Source organism: Chelon labrosus (genome assembly GCF_963514085.1).
Source record: "Chelon labrosus genome assembly, chromosome: 17".
NCBI classification, from domain to species: domain Eukaryota; kingdom Metazoa; phylum Chordata; class Actinopteri; order Mugiliformes; family Mugilidae; genus Chelon; species Chelon labrosus.
The window spans coordinates 7,914,431-7,934,175 of NC_140350.1; the positions used below are offsets into that span (position 1 = coordinate 7,914,431).

Below are 19,745 nucleotides of genomic sequence, written 5' to 3' on the forward strand. Positions count from 1 at the left end.
TGTAATTCAAATGTTGATCTTTATTCAGATACTTTGTGGATCTTAATGGATAAAAATAACACAGTGAAATGATTTTCATACGTAAAATAGATGCTTCTCCCAGTCTTTGGTTTTAACAAAAAGGGGGTTGCGTCACCCCTATAGAAAAATAATTTATGTGTTAATCAATCTCACAAGCTCGGCTGCATCATTTTCATCGGCCGTGTAAAGTTTAGCAAAAGGCGCAACTGTAAATCCTAATTCGTTAGCCTGCCTTGTCCATACTTGTGTCATGTTACTGCGTACACTGAGGTGTTGCATTGTCAGCCCTTCAGTCTCGCTTTTAATTTCAAGCCGAGGGATCCATCTAAACCAGAATTCTGCAGCCTTTACAAGAGTTGCTTCCACAAATTTAGACACATGATAAGACAGGGTTCATGGGCTTCATGTTTGTTCAAATATATGATAAAAGAAAAATCTGTTTAAAATACTTTTTTGTATAATTTTCTTATGTTCCCATATTTACAAGTAGAAGAAACTGGAGTATGACAATTTCACCTCTGTCATAAGGAAAGTATATATCAAAATTGCAGGTGAATAAAATCAACACAACAAAAGAAACAATTTCAAATGGGAAAAATACTTGAGGGCGTGAATATAATGAAAGTGATCAGTAGGGATGTACTGGTTAAAAAGCCAGAAACAAGCCTACTGTAGGTGCAAGTACTGACCTCAGCCCAGCCCGCAGAGAGCCCAGCCCTTAGATGATTAATGAAACAGTGTCTACGACATTACTTGTCAGTCGGGTTTGACAATCGTGGGGGAAAAAATGAAAAATAAAATAAAAAATTTCATAATACGTACAAGCTAATACCGATGTCCCACACCCAAAGGCTCCCGATCTGTGCCTTATTAATCAGTAAATCTGCAGATGTGGAGATGTGGCACCGTCCCTCCATTTGTAGACCTTCTCTGTGATCACCGTACGGCAGAGTGGGCAGCTCTTCTCCCGGTTAAACCACAGAGCGATGCATTCGTCACAGAATATGTGCTGTACAACAAAGACGTAAAAAGTTATTATGATTTAAGGAACATAAGGGACCACAAAGTATGAACAAAAAAAGGAAAAATGTAGTGATAAAGAAAAGTGCAAGCCGAGAAGGAGTGAACTCTCTCCCACTAAGAGTGTACGTCTAAACAGATCCTGTAGTGTTTTACCTGACAGAGCAGAGATCGAGGCTCCCTGTACTCTCCCTGACAGATGGGACAGATGTCTCCAGCCTCGCTGCACTGACTCCTTGTGGCTGCTGCGCCTGTATGCTGAGAAATCGAAGAAAAAAAAACCCAAACACTTCACTACTGTTCACCGAGTCTGAACGTTTAATATTTAACCAGGAAGTTGTTTACCACTGACCTCGCCCATTAGAAATATCCTCACAGTTTTCAGTAAAGATGTGGACTGTGTGTACAATCCTAAAAGCTGAAAGAAAAAGAACAAAAATCGTTTCACTTTAACTCTAAATATGGGAAGACGGTGTGTGCAGTAACACTATGAACATTACTGCTTGTTAGTTTGTGCCACCGGACCTTCAGTATGAGGTAGAGCAGAGCCAGGAGGACCCCCAGCGTGAGTCCAGGGCCCCCATCCATCTCCTGGTAGGTGACCAGGTAGCGGAACCATAGTGGAGCAGGTGCTGTGGCCTGGTGGACTTGACCCAGCTCCTCAGTCAGCATCAGCCACCGCCCCTGGAGACATAAACTAACTTGTGCTACTGCCAATACACAGAATTAAATCATTTAAATCAACAATCCCAAGAAGAAACCTGATGATCTTACCTGGGTTCTGTAGGTCACCAGCGAAGAGGGCACCAGCAAAATAAGGCACTTAATTCCCATAAAGAGGAACTTTATTATGAAATTGGTGATGCCGACGACCCATAGAATCTCCCAGAAACCCAGCGGCTCAATGGTTGGACTCAGGAGGATGAGGCTAGAAGAAGGGTCACATTCAGTTTATACAGCACATATAAGACAAGCATATGACAAAGTGAAAGATGATTTTGTTGATTCGGCTACTGCTGACTCACCGACTAAGAGATACTGTCACCACAAGAGAGAGAGAAAAAAAACTAAGCCTTACCAATAGTAAAGTGTCTCAGTGAGAAACGTGTAGTAAAGCAGGAGGGTGGAAGAGATCAGGAAGACGAGCAGCCATATGCACTGCAGCTTTGAGTGACGGTCCTGAGGGGATACAACATCAGGCTTTAGGAATCTAACAGCAATACTCACAAATACATCATGGGTGCCCTTACAGTTCTTCACTTACCTGAAGAAAGACTTGAGTTTGAATGTTTTTATTCACATATAAAAAGGTTGTGAAGAGCCCGACCCCAACAGCTAAACCTGGTGGATCAAGAGAGAAATTATGGCAAGTTGTTTTGTGTTCCAGGCTGCAGGAATGACGCTTGCTTATTACTCATCCTCACCAAGAGCGTGTTGGATGACCAGCTTAGCACACAGTATGACAAGGAAAGGAAGACTCTTCTGGAGCCAGCGGAAGAGGCAGCGGAGCTCAGACAGGGAGGTGCTGGGTTCTCCAGAGTCCAGATCAGGGTCAGACGGGTCATGCTCAGGATCTGAACTGGAGTGGTGCTGCGCCCGATTATGTCCGTGCGAATGCGAGTGGGAGTGACCGTGGGAGCTGACCCTGGACCTCCTGGATGACGCGCCTCCACTCGACTCCCCGGGGCCGCCCGTCATGGGTACCCGCACGTCACTGCTCTCAGAGCTGGCAGCAGCAGCACCGGTGCCCGGTGCCCTGATGAGAAGCTCTGGTTGCAGAGTCAGGGATAAACCGTTTCCTGCATGATCCGCCCTCTCGCTTGAATTTGGCTGCATTACAGTCGGAGACTCTCTCAGTTTTAGGCTTCTTCTGGAATCACTCCTTAGACACAAAAGACAAACTTTTATATACTGATGAGCCACAATATTAAAATCACCTTCTTAATATTATGACTCATCAGAGAATGGACATGGGCCTTCTGAGGGTGTCCTGTGGTGTCTGGCAACAGGATGTTGTTAGTGGGAGCCTTTGAGTCCTTGTTCCAGTGCATCCCACAGATACTTGATCAGTTTGGGATCTAGTGAATTTGGAGGCCAGGTCAACACCTTGTGCTGTTCTTCATGTTTTTTGAGTTGTTCCTAAACTGTTTTGTGTGTGTGTGTGTCATGTTGCATCCTGCTGGGGATGGCTGCTGCCATCAAGGGGTGTCATTGCTATGGGGTGGGGGTGCCTGGTCTGGTCTAGGTGGGTGGTACATGTCTAAGTAACATCCACACCAATGAATGCCAGGTCCAAAAGTTTCCCAGCAGAACATTTGTCAGTTGTCCCACAATGGTCAATGTTATTAACATCAACCTATCAGTAGTTTTAGTGTTGTGGTTGGTAGGTATAGTCTCAGTCACAATGTGTCCAACAACCACTGTCACTACAGATGTATTGATGACTTCTAAGTTAACTGGTAAAGCAGCGTGTTTGAAGACAGCCAGTTACGTTTAAGTCTGGCTATGTTTAATTTTATGATCCGGCAATAATTAGTGGCGAAAGGTCACAGAAAATAATCTAGTCATCGATGCTGTATTACTGAACAAAGTTTACGTCCAAGGTTAGTGACAATAAACGACGTTAGTTCATTTTAAAGCGCTGAATACATGAGATATACATGAAGTATAACTCGTAGGTGTCACACTGGTAATAATTTATTCCAGACATAATCTAATGTCTGATGACTGTAGTTAGGTTAGCTAAACTTTTGTTTGCTGGCTTAAATTAATTTAATGTCAGAAATAATAATACTAAACTAACACTGCGGAAACTGATCCTGATCATATCTTTGTAACAATATAGATTTAGATATAGGCTATCAATAAATCAAAAAGTAGCTTCAGTGACAGACACAGGTAACACACAGCTGGCCGTCTCCTACACAGAACTAGCAATAGCATTAGCAGCTAACAGATGTTTTCTGTTAGGCCATACTTGTTAGAGCTACAGCTCACCTGTCAGTCTGCACCCGGAGTTTCATGGTAAGCTCTTAGTCCCCATCTAGTACAAAGGCCCAGACGCCAAAACGATAATACTAAAGAAAAAGGAAACTAAAAACAAAACTAAGCTGTTAGCTTTCAGGCTAAGCCATAAGCTGCCCGTTCAGACATCCTGACGTTGTTTACGGCAACAGACGTCGCAAACTTCTTCTGTTGGCGTTTTACGGCGTAGAGGATCTAAAATGTGGCAATGCCGCCACCTACTGGGGATATGTATAATGATACCCAAGTTTCAGGTTTACAATTTATGATCATTAACTCAAAGCATATTGATATTTCTTTTTCATTTTACCTGATTTTATTCCTATTTATTATACCTAATTTATCACCACATTTAGTGACTTTCACTTTCCTCTGATTTAACTAAAGCACAAAAAAATTAACACTACTGTGAACTGAGTTATTTGTGATCATTAGGATGAATGCAAATGAGAGACTTGCTCAGCTCTGTTACTGCTCACCCTCCAGAAATAGTTTCACGTTTTCTCACAGAATGGTATGCTGAGTAAAAAAGGATGTAGCCGAACCACAGGATGCAGACAGTAGTGTTCTTGCTTTGCTGATTCTGACAAACTAGCTCTCGTATTCTCCTTTCATTCATTCTCATTTCATTTCATTTTCTCCTCCACACATCACAGCCTGAGCTCCTCAGCTGAGGAAGTCATCGAGCCATTCCCAGTCGACAAGAGAGCTTGCCTTTTCCCGAAGCCAGCAATCTATCTATCTACATTAGTACTATTATCACTGGCTTTAATCACATCCACAGCAGGAAAATTGAGCAGGAAGCTTTAGTATTTCAGATTTAGGATCCGGTTATTCGCCAGAGATATCACATTACGTTCTGATAATAGGTGCCATATCTTGTGATGTGAAGAGATAGTTTCTTGCTAGAAGAGGACTTCTGAAAAAAGCTGTGGGTAAAGGCTTTAGATTAAAAGCTGGAGCCGACTCACTGACTGAGATTTCTCACAGACATCTCTTCATGCAGTATTTATCTAGGAGATTTGTAATTCACAGTGCAGGCCTGAAGGAAAGGAATTTGATTTCTAAAAGACAGCGACAGACCCTCTTTGCCTTTCAGCATATGCATAAAACTCTAGACATTCATGTTATGCAGCCAGACTTTGGAATATCATGAACTGTTTAAAATCCAAATTAAAACACTGTTTGCAAAATATTTAAACTGTTGAACTGAACTTAGATGCCAAAATGAAGTTAACAATGTAAGTGTTAATACAATTTATTTATGAATGACATTAATGTATGTGTTGAACTTTGAATTACAGCCTTCCTGTAGTCTATAACTGGTAGTTGGTTAGTCATTTTTTATCATATTTTCCATGGTTATTTATTGTAATGTTCTCATGGTTAACGTCACTGTAAAATAAATCAGGTATCAGGATTATCATGGTAGCAGATATATTAAAATGTTAAAAGGAGAAAAGTAAGAACTTAGAGCTCTCTGAAGCTTTTGAGACCTTTCACCCTCAAAAAATAGTTGAGAAATTATTTCTATAGTTCTAGAAAAAGTACAGGTCAGTGTGCCCGGTGTGTGACACTACTGCTTCTATCATTGGGATAGTGAAGGTATTGACTTTTGAAGATTCTCTGTTTGCGTGTCCTGTTGCTGCCTTGAGAGTTTCTTCCTTGGTGTTTAGTTTCTGGCTTTACTTCCTGTGTTTTCTCTCCATTGATTGTTTAATTGGTCTCTCTTTGTGTGCTCTGCTCTCAGTCTCACCTGAGCCTCATTAGTCTCAGTGTGTGTGTCCTGCTTTTCCCTTTGTCACCTTGTCTTTTGTCTCCCCTGATGGCTTTAATAGTTTATTTTGCTGTTTATAGTAGTGATTTCCTATCTGCTTGTATTTTTTATTTTTCTTTACTCTTTTGTTTTTTTGTGATTATTATGAATCACCTTCTGTTGGATTACTCCTTTGTTTGGACTCTTGCTCAGACTACCTGCTTTTTCATGGCAGCACCTTATGTCACTACCTTGAGTGAGTTTTCATTAAACTGAATTTTATTCTTTCATCCAGTCTTGCTGCTTTGTGTGTATGTCCTGCAGGAAGTAATACTGTCAAAGTCATAAAGCATAATACCTCCACTAGTGAATCTGAAAAGACCTTTTTCACAGCAGCCATTGGTATTGCCACTGTAGGGAAAACACATTCGGTGCAGCTAAATTAAGTTTATTTATATAGAGCTAATAGCAATGCAAATTGTCTCAAGAGGCTTTATAGAACCCAGAGCCTGAAACCTCCCTGATCAAGCACTAACGTGACAGTGGAAAGGAAAACCTTCTTTTTAACAGAAAGAACCCTTGAGCAGAACACAGCTCATATGGGCGGAGGGTGGTACCCTTCTGCTTGAGACCAGTCAGACAGAAAAAAAGAGGGAGAGAGTAAGAAGACAGCAGCAGAAGTAGCTAGAAGAATTCATAAAGAGTACATGATGGTGATGCAGGTTACATGACACTGATGATAGTTAAATACAATGGTGGTAGTTGGTGGGAGCAGGACCACAGATGAGAAATCTGTTGCTCCGCCGATCAGAAAAGCGTTAATGAGAGTTAATGACGTGCTACAATAGTAGCACATGGACGGAGAATGAGACAGAAGAAGTTAGAAGATCGGTGCTCAGTGTGTACTTACAATAGATGTAAGTCAAGCCTTTTGCACATGTTGGGTCATTGTCATGGCTACTGGGTTACTAAATGTAACTGTGTCATGACTACTGTGAAAGAGGTCTGTTGTCTGTGCTGATGTGTGTCAGCTAGTCTAGATGCATCCTAAATTTACTGACATTATGTGGTTTAACTTTGTAGTTTTGCATTTATTTGGGCGTTCCTTTTTTGTGGTTTGTTTTACGACCCTTATGTTGAAGTTAAATCCGTGTGGAACATCTTGTTTGAACCCAAATCTCAACCCAATCCATCACCGCTGGGATTAACAGGGCCAGCTGTGAGCCCGGCCATGGCAGTTTAACATCAGTGGCCAATCTCACCAGCGCTTTTATGGCCGACTTCTAGCAAATCCCCTGCGGTTAGGTAATGAAGGCTTGTGGAAAGCTTTCCAAGAAAAGAAAGTCTCAATCAAAGCAGCAGAGGCTGAGATATTTAGACTTTTATTGTCTAAAATGACTCGGTTCCAAAAAACGCAGAACACTACAATGCTCATAAAACAACTCAACTGCGTCTTTTATCGCTTCGTATCGATCAAACTCCAGTATGTAACGCTGATGAGGCTATTTGATTCTCCTCCTGCAGTCAGATGGAGCGAGCCAACAAACTTTTACAATATGTATGCTGTTAATCTTCTTCTATTGCCTGCTGCTTCTGGGCCCCTGGCCAACCGTGTGCTCTTTCACAGCCATGCCTGCCTGCCTCTGCTCACCTGCAGCTGATATGATCTTCCACGATATAACAAATTGTGGAAATCAAAGCGGAAGAGGGCGGAAAGTGCTATTGAACCTAATCTCCTCTGTGACAGACTGTGTTTTGTGGATTATACTGTGCACTTACTTCCCTTCAGTTCCTCCTGTGGGATTTGACTCCAAGTTTCAGCACTGGCAGAGGTATGAAATATGCCTCTGGTATTTTTGTGGAGATTTTAAGCTACTTCTCAGTAAAACAACCGTCTTGACTGGACTATGGTGCAAGTGATCAGATACTTAACAACAGGAGCAATACTACAGTGTAAAAAAGAAAAAATACAGTCGTACCTAGGTTTCAAATTCTACATGAAAACCAGGAAATGCTTTAAAAGAAAATAGTTTTTATAGAAAGATTTAAACTCAAAAGCTAAACCGTCACGACTGCCCCTGCCAAAACCTCTCCAAGCCAACGCAGCAGAGCTCTACAAGAAGAGTCCCTGCGCTTTCTGGCACTGACGCATCGGTAGCAGATTCATCAAGTCTTGTTAAGCTGTGATTTGGAGCTGTAAATGGGCCAGACTTATTCCAGCACATCAAGCACCACAGGCAGTTCATGGTTTATCCTTCTGCAGCCTAGAGCATGAGGTACTCTCCTCTGTGGAGGTGCCCTGACCATCATGGACCTTCAGGTCTTTGCACTTGTTCCCTTTTTCCACAATCAACGTGTTGCAGAAAAGAACCAATTTACCATCTAATATATGGTATTTCTTTCCTGTTGAACAGTTTTCCCCAAAGCCATCCAGCCCCTTAAACACACTCTGTGACTATAAAACCCACCATTAATATTTACGATTCTGTGCAATATACTCAAGATTATGGCCTCGGCCTGTTTGTGATTGTGTGTTCACATTTGTTCTTTTTTTAAAGCACTGCCGTGATGGGTACTTGCTGGATATGCACTGACAGGAGATAATCTTTATTATGTTATTAACTGTGAGCTGCTAAAATTCAAACCTATCCAATATTGGGAACATTTTATATGAATTGAAATTGTAGATAACACAATCCATAGTGGCATTTATTGCGCCTGTTTCCAAAATCTTACTTGCAATACCAACAATACCTCAAATAAAACATTCCAACATCCTGTGTACAAGGCAGTTAAAGATCTGAGTCTGTGTATTTAAGAGGTTTTTAACTGCAGTCCCTTTGACCTATTTCTGTTAAACTAGGTTTGTTTTCTCCAAAGTCTGCCTTGGTTTTTCTAGTCTCTGCATGAGCATTAAGTCAGCCATTGTGGCAGACGGAGGTTAATGTACTGCGGCCATGAGAGCTGTTCCCCAGCTCTGCCTCGCTCTCTGTAATTGTGTTATTGCACCGTACAATTGTCAGCGGAGCTGTACTGCCCCAGTCAAGACATCTGAGCCAACTCTGCGCAGCGAGGTTAACTTGACATATAAATTGCTATCTGCCAAGATGAATGGGACTCGCCAGAGAGCAGATGAGGAGAGCAGTGACCTGACATCTCTTCTGACAGACTCCGTATATCCCCAGTCATCTTTCTCCCTTCCTTTCTCTGTACACAGAGCCAGCTGCTGCTTCCTCTGATGTCTTACTGGAGCTGCCAGAGATTCAGCTCTCCTATCTTGTGCACATGCGATTAGACGCATCAGTGTAATTTGTGACTTTGAACATCTCTCACTTTTATAATATCAAACATTATTCAGAGTGCATGTGCTAAGTTGATCATATGTACAGTGCCGCTTAAAAGTTTGACACAAAACATCAGCATCCTGAAAGTAGACAAAGAAACAAATAAAACCAAAATATCATGCTTGTGCATTACTTATTCAAGAAAAATAATCATACATATCTGTGAGCTGCAAAAGTAAGTGAACCCTTTGTGCAGCAATAATCACAACTAAACGTTTCCAGTAACAGCTGATCTGTCATCTAGAGCAGCTCGGAGGGATTTTTTATTATTTATTTATTTATTTTTTAGCTTATTCCTCAGTACAGAACAACTTCAGTTCTGAGATGCTGGTGGGTCTCCTGACATCAACTCCTTGCTTCAGGTCCTTCCACACCATTTCTACTGGATTAAGGTCAGGACTTTGAGTTGGTCTTTCCAAAACGATCACTTTGTTCTTCTTTAACCATTCTTCTGTAGTGCTTGGTGACATTGTCCTGCTGCATGACCCGGTTTCTCTTAAGATTCAGCTCACGGACAGACGTCCTGACATTTTCTTTTTTATTATGCTGGTATAGTTCAGAATTCATTGGTCCATCAATGATGGTAAGCCATCCTGGTCCAGAACCAGCAAAATGGACATTACCACCCCCATGTTTCATGAACGGGAACGCAGTGTTATTTCGTCTCTAAACATGAGCCTTTTATTTAAGACAAACAATTATACTTTGGTCTATTCTGTCCACAAAACATTTTTCCAATAGTCTCCCGGTTTGTCCACATGTTTAGCAAACTGCAGATAGGCATAATGGGTTCTTCAAGCTGCCTGTAGGAAGCATGCTTTACCTCTGGAGCCTTCATTTACTGTGTGTGTGCTTGTCTGGTCTGGAGAGGAAATGTGTGTTGCCAGTGTTGGATATATTCCTCACGCCGTACAATTTGTAAAGCTTGTTCTCGTTCCCTGAGACAAATCAGTTTGCAGGCAATGCTCATGTAGTATTTTCTGTTTATGGTCTGTCGATTTAGTGAAGAACTCCTGCCTTATCTTTGTCCTCCCACAGCACATTTTCTATACTGTATATCATGCATTACACTGTTCATCTTCCGCCTTAAATATGGTTATGACTCTAAGCTTACTTTAACTCATACATGTCTATAAGTACTTTTTACATCTCTCAAATCAGGTTTATATATATATATATATAAAAAAAAATAAAAATGTTGCCCCACTGACTAATTCATTAAGTGAGACAAAATTCAGTAGTATATTTATTCTTGAACCTATTTTGTGAAAATGTCTCCCCAATTTCACAACTTACAGCCTTCCATACAAACATTACAGGGAATGTGACTGCGTGCAGCAGCATCAAACATTACCTCTGGCCTCCCACATTTATTGTATGCATCATAAAGTCACAAGTGGAAGGAATGCAAAGATGCCGAAGGACATCATTTGCCTGATCATTTACAGCAGCTCTTTGCAGGTCACTAGTTTCTTCTGCCCAGCAGGTGGCGCTGTGTGATAAGTGATGGAAAGCAGAAGAAGGAGCACAGATGAGTTATTGATTTCACAGAAGACAGTGATACAGTATGGCAACCACTGCCATCAAAGATGTAGTTAATGCAATTTCAAGACTACTGTTTAAAACAGTAACATTAACTGAAGAAATTTAGGGCTGCATTGATATATTACAAGTGTGGGGTTCTTGTTTTTTTCTTTATTAGTATTAGCATTTTAAATCAGTCATCAAGAAACATCAGCATACACAGGTTAACTAAGCTGCAGAATATATAACAGTTCTCTCAGAAAGGTGAACTGCACATTAATGTAGTTCTATGCTCGTCTCTACAACACACTAGTGGCCAAGATGAAAACAATCCTTCCACAGTGACCTCTGTGTCGCTGCTTGTTCAGAAGCCTCACCTTTCCTGATCTCCAAGTCCTCTTGAGGCCAGGTAGCCACTCACTCAAGTCTGTTTCAATGCCACTAGAGTGGCACAGTTTCTGTTCTTCTCCCTTTCATCTTAATAGATGGGCTTCTCCCCAGCGGCGGCAGGAAAAAAAACTGCCTTACCAACCACGACACGGCCCCTCAATTGTCAATCTGATCGATGTGCGCAGCCTGGATCTAGGCCACTGCATTAGCTGTGGAGGCTCCTAGCCGCTCACCATGGAGACACATCGCTGCTCACATCTTGTTGCTGTCGTGGTGTAATTGTTTTGTTATTGTGGCTCAGGCTGGGTATAATGTGGTGTCCATTTAAATGTTCACATCGCACCGAGCAGCTTAACGTTCGTGACCTGTTACATTTGTTCACAGTCAGCTTGACTGGAGATATAGCAGGGCAGCCACTCACAAACAATTTACCTGTACTCATGAAATGGTTTTATTAACCTTTAGTTTACAGGAGAAGCAAAAATATGATCTTTGTCCCGAAACTCTGCTTCCCTACTTTTTTTTCCCTACAGCTGTTTACAGCTGTCAGACTTATGAAAGCAGTGTAAAGAAAGCATCGGAGTGAAGTTAAACTTAAAAGCTGCTGCGGTTCTTTAAGAGGCACCATGATGTTTTCTATTGATGGCATGTAATATCTCAGCAGAGGTCCTCCTCTTCCACCGCCCTCGCCTCCTCTCTCCCCTGCTAGCTGGAGGCCAAGAGCCTGGGCCTCCATGCCAGTCCTAATAAATCCTCAGTTGAGAGTGGCGGCAGCAGCAGCAGCAGGCCTGCATTCTTCAGGAGCCAGCACTTCCCCTAATCTGCCCCGGAGTTGGAGCAACAGTTGGCCTGGCTGGCGGGGATGAGAAGAGAGGAGAGGAGAGGAAAGCAGAGGAGAGGAGAGGAGGGGAGGGGAGGGGAGGGGGCTCCCTGGTGACAGGAGTGTGATGTATTTGTAAAAACACTGAGAATGTTGGAACTGGATATGCTCACACTCTCCCTTAAGCAGGCTTACACGGAGATGCAGAGGCTGATTTTGGCAGATGTGTTCATTTTCTCAAGCTCCCTGTGCTAAACACAGAGACAATCAGAGAGCATTACCCTACCTGCCTCACTCGTTTTTTTTTCTCCACTATTTGTGACACTTTGACCCCCTCTGGTGTGTGTGTTTGTGTTGGACAAAGCAAAAGGAAAGAGGACTGTCTTCAGAGAAGCACTTGGACGAGGAAATGCCTTGCAGATGTGCGCAGCAATGTAGCCACTCGTGAAAGCCGGGAGATTTTTCTTGGCAGTGAGAGGAGCATAAGTCCGTGTTGTAAACGAGAGTGAAGGGTTTCATATACAACATGGAATAGCCAAAATGTATTTGCATCTCTTGAAGCTCATCTGACTGTTGAGATGATTAACAGCCTGATCGCGTGTCAGAGCCTGGTCAGTAGGGAAGGTTTTTTTTGTCTAGATATATGCCGGACGCAGCCTGTGCAGCCTTTATAGGGGAGATCAGACCCCCATGACTGAATACCTCCCTGCTGGTCTCTAGTTTCAATTGATCGCTTTAATTTGGCCTATAATGAGTAGGAGACCTCCTGCCTGCAATTAGTGCATGAGTGTGTATGCACGTGGGCTGTGTTTAATTACTGCAGTGGGCGGATGTTGTGTGGCCCAGCAGGATCCTACAGGAATGGGAGGATCCACAACTGTGCTTGGCATCGGCTGACCCTTCTGCCCACAGAGTATCAGGGCCAGGACTTAGCTCAATGCCTTCCTGTCTGAGGGAAAAAGACAGCTTTTTCTCTAACTTAATGCCACGAATCCCAGCGTTTGACCTTGTGAACTGAGCTGATAGACTCTGGTTTAAAGTTTGTCAGAGTAAATTGGGACGAAGCGTGTTAGAGTTGATAATACCACTTTTAATTAACTTTATCTCATTGATAACAATAATTATGAGCTCAGTCGGCAAAGAGAATGTTTTCATCAAAATAAACTGTAGCAAGGGGAACATGTTTAAGTTCATCTTCTGTATTTCCTGTACTTCAGTTGGGGTTTTAAGGCATTGCATTTCCATTTTTACTCCTCTGCTCTACTGTATTTCAAAGAGAATTATTACTCTTGTGACACTGCATGCATATGTACTAGTAACTCTTCAGATTAAGATCTGACATAAAACAAATGATGACATAAAATACAGTCCATACTGACAGATTAAACTAGTGACTAACCCTTTTGTGGTAATTTATGCACAGCAGTGATAACATTGTTGTGAAACCTGCATCCAGATATCCAAGAGTTCACGTCCTCCGCACGGCAAAAACAAAATTCACCCCTGGACACCCTCCCTTCTGTCTCTCATTTGTCTCCCCATCTCTCTGGTATTTGTTTAATACAATCATGCTTGCTCATCAGCAGAGGAGGCCGAGCATCTCTTCATTCTGGGCAAGAGCAGCAGCGGTTCCCCTGGGGCACGGTGGGGGGGTAGGGTGGTGGTGGTGGGCCCGGTTCGGTTTGTGCCGCCACTGTCGGTCTGTCGTGAATGCAAATGAAGCTCTGCTCTCTCTCTCTCTCTCTCTCTCTCTCTCTCTGATAAACTCCCCGTACCAACCCAGGCACTGATCCATCTCTCACTATCACGCTCTCTCTCCCTCACTGTCTCCCGTCCCATCTATCTCAAGGTCCTGGGGGTACACGCGCCATCCTCCACCTTTGTTTAAATCATGATAACAAGGTGCACTTAGCACTCAGCTGTCACACACACGGCCAAAATGGTGGCTTTATTACGCCATAGCCATGCAGATCACTGAAAGATTGTGATCGCACGGGCACAATGCTGCGCACTTTTGTTCCATGTTGGAGGTTACTCTCCAAAACAGGCCTCCCAATATATAACGCACTACTAAGGCATGACACCTTTGCTAGTTTTCATCACTGAATATGTCATAGCACAGGCGCTCGCTCATATTTCAACCGATTCAAGGGCTGAAATGTCCACTTATAGATGGCAAGAATGAAACCTCCACACCATGCCTCTTCACCTTCACTTGAGCCCCTGATTGGATTTGAACGCTCACATTAGCCGAGCGCTGGTAGACCTCTCAAGCATGAACACTCCATCTCAGTACGGTACGTGGGAAATGTATTAAACTTTGGGTAATTGTTTATGCTTCATTAATAACGGACTGCAATTATTTGTTCAAAATCTCTTATCTCCAGTAGGACTAACCTCCACCTCCACTTAATTATCTTCGAGCTACACTATATCATGATAATTTGAACTGTGTAAAACGGGCTTCTTAATGATATTGTGTGTGCGATTACTCCGAAACTCCTCCACCAGTACAGTAGAATGGATACCAATTGTTTTCCTCAAGGCATTAAGCAAATAATGTTGCTGTAGCTGGCCACTGCTGGAGTCTTCTCTGCGGTAAAGAATAAAACAGCTGCACAGGTAGAGCTGATGAGCTTCTATCAGAGTCGTTCCCCTCTCCATATTTCCTTTATAAGGCTCATAAATATTACTTATTGTTTCCGGACGAAAATGAAATTACTGTATGGCTTTTTTGTATTCTGTTCAGCTTTGGGCTGCCGACTTGATTGACCTTGCATCCTAATACATTTTTATAAGCACATCCCTCAAGATCTTCGTGCCTGGGAAGGTTAGGGCAAGAATCACACAACAGTGTTATCGACTATTTATGGCCTCTACAGATCTGGTAATGCAACATGACACAAGAAACACATACTGCTGATGGAAAGCCTTGTTCCCCCCAGTTGCTGGTTATTGAAAGCATACGTTATAAGCTCTGGAAAAAAAGGGTAACGGCAGCAGGAAGTCATGGCGTTGCTGGGTTTCGCATTGCGGTTCATGTTATAAGCTGAAATGAAATGGATTTGTCAGAATACGTTTAAAACAAAAGAGTTGAATTCACGAAGGTGGTACCGCAAAGGCGTCAAGGTAACACTTTTTATTTCTCGCTATACGTCTATAAGCCTTTGATGGCAAAAAAAAACTTGTGATTTGAGCTCTTCCGTTGAAGCAAAAGATCCTTTATGCTTCACAAGAAGTTGAGTCAGCTCTAAAATATGATCCTGCCCTTGTACCGAGTAAGTCCCTCCACACCGTTCTCACAGCTGTGCAAAATGATAGTATTAAGAGTGACCTCTAGCCATACCTGCAGCTGCTCCTCCAGACATATCGTATGTGCAAATGAAACGCGGGGACAGAATAAAAGGAGGAAGACGACACAATTTTGCATTCAGCTCAGGCCAGTTATAAAGCCAGTGATATGACTCTAAAATAACTAGATGTCCTAAGTGTAGTACATCTGAGAAATGTGCCCAGACATGGTGTCGTTGGACGTCCATAGTGCTCGTATTACACGGATCAGACAGTCAGATGCTCCAAGGTGAGAGTCTGTGACATGTGACCCTGGTTTGACTCATGTTGTCAAGTGTGTCCATGCCTCTGTGCCAACAACATCTGTGCTTGTAGGGATAGCTCAGGGGCACTAACTGTCATGAAAAATTTCATACAACGACAAAGAGGACAAAAAGGGCAGCATCAATCTGTGAAAACCCTTTTTTTTTTTTAATTCATTCAAAGTCTACATTGCAGTCTGGATAAACTTAAACTGTAACTAGTTGGAAAAGTCATACAACCACCGGGCGATCAGTCTAATTAATAAATGCTTTCTTTGTCACTGCAGAAGGAAGTTATCTTTTTTATTATTATTATTGGGGAAATCAGTATTTTGGTCTTCTGTCAAGGTCCTCGTGTGTAGTTATGATTAAGCAATGATCTGGAAATGTTTTTAATGAAAGTAAGTGCTAAAGACACGCAACTGTGTTTTTGTACAAACATAAACCTAAACCTGACACATTTGGTATCTGTGGAAACGTTGGCAGCCGTCAGCAGCTAAAATTGTGCAACTGAAATGTGACTTTAACAGATTTTACTTGTTTCTTGAGGGTGTCCAACTTCAGGTTATTATTGCATAAAATAACAGTTTAAAGACTCTAAAATAAATCCACTTTCTTGTTGAACTTAACCTTTATTTTAATAGCAAGGATTTTTTTTTGCCCATATGGGATTTGAAAGACGGATGTAGAGCCCCACAAGTGAAGTGACACAGTTAAAAATCCCAAGAAAAGACATACACATTCTGTATAATGAAAGGACGTGTTGTAACATCTTTACTGTACACCGTCCTCCAAAATTCCTGATGTCCTGTGCAGACAGGACACATGTATTGAATCCCTCCCTTCACTGTGTGAAGCACTCAGCCGTCAGCATGTGTTTTGTGCAATTCTCCTGGAGTGTCTGCGGTTATTTGAGGACATCCAGAGGCAGCCATTCATCTTAGGCGAAGTCTTTCTTGTTGTTCACACCGAAGGCTGGAATTTTCATCATCTCCCTGCGCCCCTTTCTCTTTTAGTTATTTTTTTGTATGTCATACATTTGTCCCTTGCTTCATTTCCTCTGTGTCTTTACCTTTTTTTTTCTTCTGTCATAATTGTTGCTATTGCCCTCGGCCTCAGCCGTGGTGCTGGTAGATATCTAAGATAACCGCTTACTCTGTCTCTCTTCTTCGGTCTTCAGGGACAGTCGCAGACTGATGCTTCTGGCCGTTTAAAACTGTAGCTAGCAGGACGGTCAACATTCCTGTTAGTGTAGCTCACCTCTGCTTCCGATAAGGGCTACTTAGTGTATTTATATTGTAAGACAGAATGTGATTTAGAATGGATTTGGAATGCATCCCAGGAAGTGAAGAGCGGGTATAATGCTTCTGTGCAGATGAACTTGTTGTGCGAAGGGATGCAGGTATATACAGCCCCACTGCACTGCTGTATAAATAGTCAGAGGTTGTGTGTGTTTGCAAATGAGCCCACACAGCAGAAACTCTGCGAATTAGGTGTGTGCAGGTTTGTGTGCACGTGCATATACATACTAGAACTTGCACTTGTGCTGATGCATTTGTCTTTGCACCTGTTTGTGCGTGTGTTTGTGTGCGTGTTTGCGTGCGCACGCGTGTGTGATTGACTTCTTTCGCCTGGCTGTGTTTGTAAAAGCTGAATGTTGTTGCCTCTGAGACCCGGCCCATCCAGCGCCTCCAGCTGCGGACTTTAACCAAAGCTGCTGTGGGCTGTGTGACCCACCACATCAAATACACACACACACACACACACACACGTCAAAACACACATCTTAAGCTCCAGTTTATGCAATCAGTGTACCCCATTTACATACATTACCATAGATCATACATGTTGAGGCTGCTAGCAAGGTCACTGGTGAAAAGATCCCTTGTATAATTGGGAGGATAACATGTCTGAAAGCCGTGACAGCACATCCTTGGTTTACTTCAGGAGCTATAGACGTGAGATTTGACATTGCTCCACGCTATATGCACTGCTACCTGCCATAACCACTCAAGGCATGTGAAATGCATGGACCTCATTTCCACATAATTGCAGGGTGCACCAGCGAGGGTGTCTCTTTAGTATAAGAGCCCTTAATGCTAAACAATGGGACCTCTGTTTCCTCTGTGGAGGTATGTAACAGCATGTGAGCTGACAAGAAGGGGAGTGGGCTGGAGCCGGTGATGTCTCTCTCACCCTCCTCTCCTCTTTCCCTATCCCTCTCTACTGGTTAATATGCATTTCATCAGACGGGAACCATGCTATTTTGGCTCGTCTCTTCCACTCACAGCAGGACTCCCTCCAGGACTGGATGGTATGATTCTCCAAGATGGCAGTAGGTCCAAACCCACTTTCCACTCAGCCATAGGCAAAGCTGTGGATAATTCACCTCCCCTCTCTCTCTTTCCTGTCTCTAACTGAGATGGATGCAAATGAGGTTTTCTATACCTCTCATTGCGCGCGTGTGTGTGTGTGTGTAGGAGGCGGTATGCCTTAAGCAAGAAATGGATTGGTCTGTGTCTTTAGACTGGGCCCGGTGAGGCAGGCGGAGAGTATAATCTGATTTAAAGCATGTCAAAGATTGTGAATAATTTCCTCATTACCCCCACCCCTCCCGTCATTTTCAAGCCATATTTAATTTAACAAGAAGAGAGAGAAGTGTGCGTGCGCGTATTTGTGCACGCGCCTTTGTGTGTATGTCACATCTATGCTGCAGACTGTCTCATATCTTCCCGCTTGAGGAGGAAAGAATTACTCCTTGCATACTCTCACTCCGTCTCTCACTTTGCCTCCCTCTCCGACCCCCTGAGAGCTACAGCTGTCACAGTGTCACTTTTCCCATCCATAATTGAGGAGTGTGCACTGCACAAAGCCCATGAAACCATGTCAACCACTTCCAGTTGCTCCTGTTAAATAATCAGGCAGAACCAACAGTGCCAGGGGGGAATATGCCTGTGCAGCTGCCTGTATCGCTGGCTTGTGTAATCAGTCCTCAGCTTGCCCCCTCCTCACCCTCGACCCGCTCAAAAGAAATAATAATACACAGTCTCCACTGGCCCCTGTTGCTAGACTTGTCCAGTCAAAATTGTGTCCAGGTGTCCTGATGAAGCGAAACGCCGGCTTTTGTTAGTTGTCAGGAGTGAAAAGGGGAGTGGATGTCACGGTTTCGCTCCGGGCTCGTTTAACATTCCGTGTTTCACCCCCGTTCATCCAGCAGATGTCCTCAGTTTCTCTCCTTGATCCAGGTCTGCCGCACCCACCTCACCTGGTGACCAATTACCAATCAGCTCAACTGTTCAGTATGCAGACTTTCTCTCTCCACAGCCACTCCGCTGACAGGTTGTATTTATATTCTTCTGCCTGTCTGTGCCACAATCTCTGCACTCACTTGCCCTCTGGTGTTGTTCGGCTGCCTGTCACCTGTCTGTAAGCTTCTGCTTTTTAAGAGAGATCCTTTTTAAAGCTGCTTTCTATTTTATGTCAACTCAATTACTCACAATAATAGCTGCATGTTGATGTTATGAGGTGTGATTAGGAACGTTCGCCAGTTAGCATTAAATACACGTTTTTCAGGTCAGAAACCTAAAATACTGGATGATTTTATTTTATTTTTTTTAAAATGACTATTTATAAATCAAAAATCTTCCTAGTGTTTGTCTTCATATTTCAGGACTGAACATTTAAGTCTGCCATCTCTGGAACCATGACGCTTGAATGACACAACATGACACAACATGCTGGCGATGAAAACTGTGAACAATGTCAAACGTCTCTGCAGAGCTAAGGTGGGGTTAACCCGCATTTTGCTTCAGACTCTGCTCTCAAATGAAGTCTTACGATAATTAGAACGCCGTTAGCCTTCTGATTAGTGGGACACAATGTATTACGAGGAGGTGAGTTCTTTTTTTTCTTCCACCTCTTTTTATCTCTGCCCATCTTCACCCTCCCCATCTCTTTCTGTTCCCATTTCATTCACCCCCTCCCCTCCTCTCTCCTGACCCCTCCTCTCTTCTGATAGCAGGTTCTCGCTGGCATCTCGCAGTGTCAGGAATCAAAGCAGGCGGAAAGCTCCCAGGAAGGCGTTCGGCGTGCTGTGAAACAGGCGCCAGGCTCCCACCCTTGCTTCCCCCCCTTTATCCCCGCCTCACGCCCTTTCCTGGATCACTGTATAATTGAGCGTCACCACCTTCTCCGTGGAACTGCAGTGACTCACACTGCTCGTAGATACAACATCTATTAGAATAACACCGCCT

General features: G+C 43.1%; 1 protein-coding gene across 2 annotated transcripts; it reads right to left on the reverse strand.

Annotated features, from left to right (window-relative positions):
* On the reverse strand, positions 1-4,200 carry rnft1 (ring finger protein, transmembrane 1). 2 transcript variants are annotated; one of them, XM_084565518.1, is made up of 9 exons: positions 4,039-4,200; positions 2,466-2,920; positions 2,306-2,382; positions 2,120-2,220; positions 1,816-1,969; positions 1,567-1,725; positions 1,394-1,459; positions 1,198-1,299; positions 1-1,030 (listed from the first exon to the last, which is right to left on the reverse strand). In XM_084565518.1, exons 1-9 carry the CDS (start codon positions 4,062-4,064, stop codon positions 896-898), a joined length of 1,275 nt encoding a protein of 424 aa, XP_084421644.1. In that variant the 5' UTR covers positions 4,065-4,200; the 3' UTR covers positions 1-895. The 2 variants fall into 2 exon arrangements, with proteins under 2 accessions (XP_084421644.1, XP_084421643.1); XM_084565517.1 differs by having other exon boundaries at positions 2,466-2,923.
* Between the last annotated feature and the right edge of the window lie 15,545 nt (positions 4,201-19,745).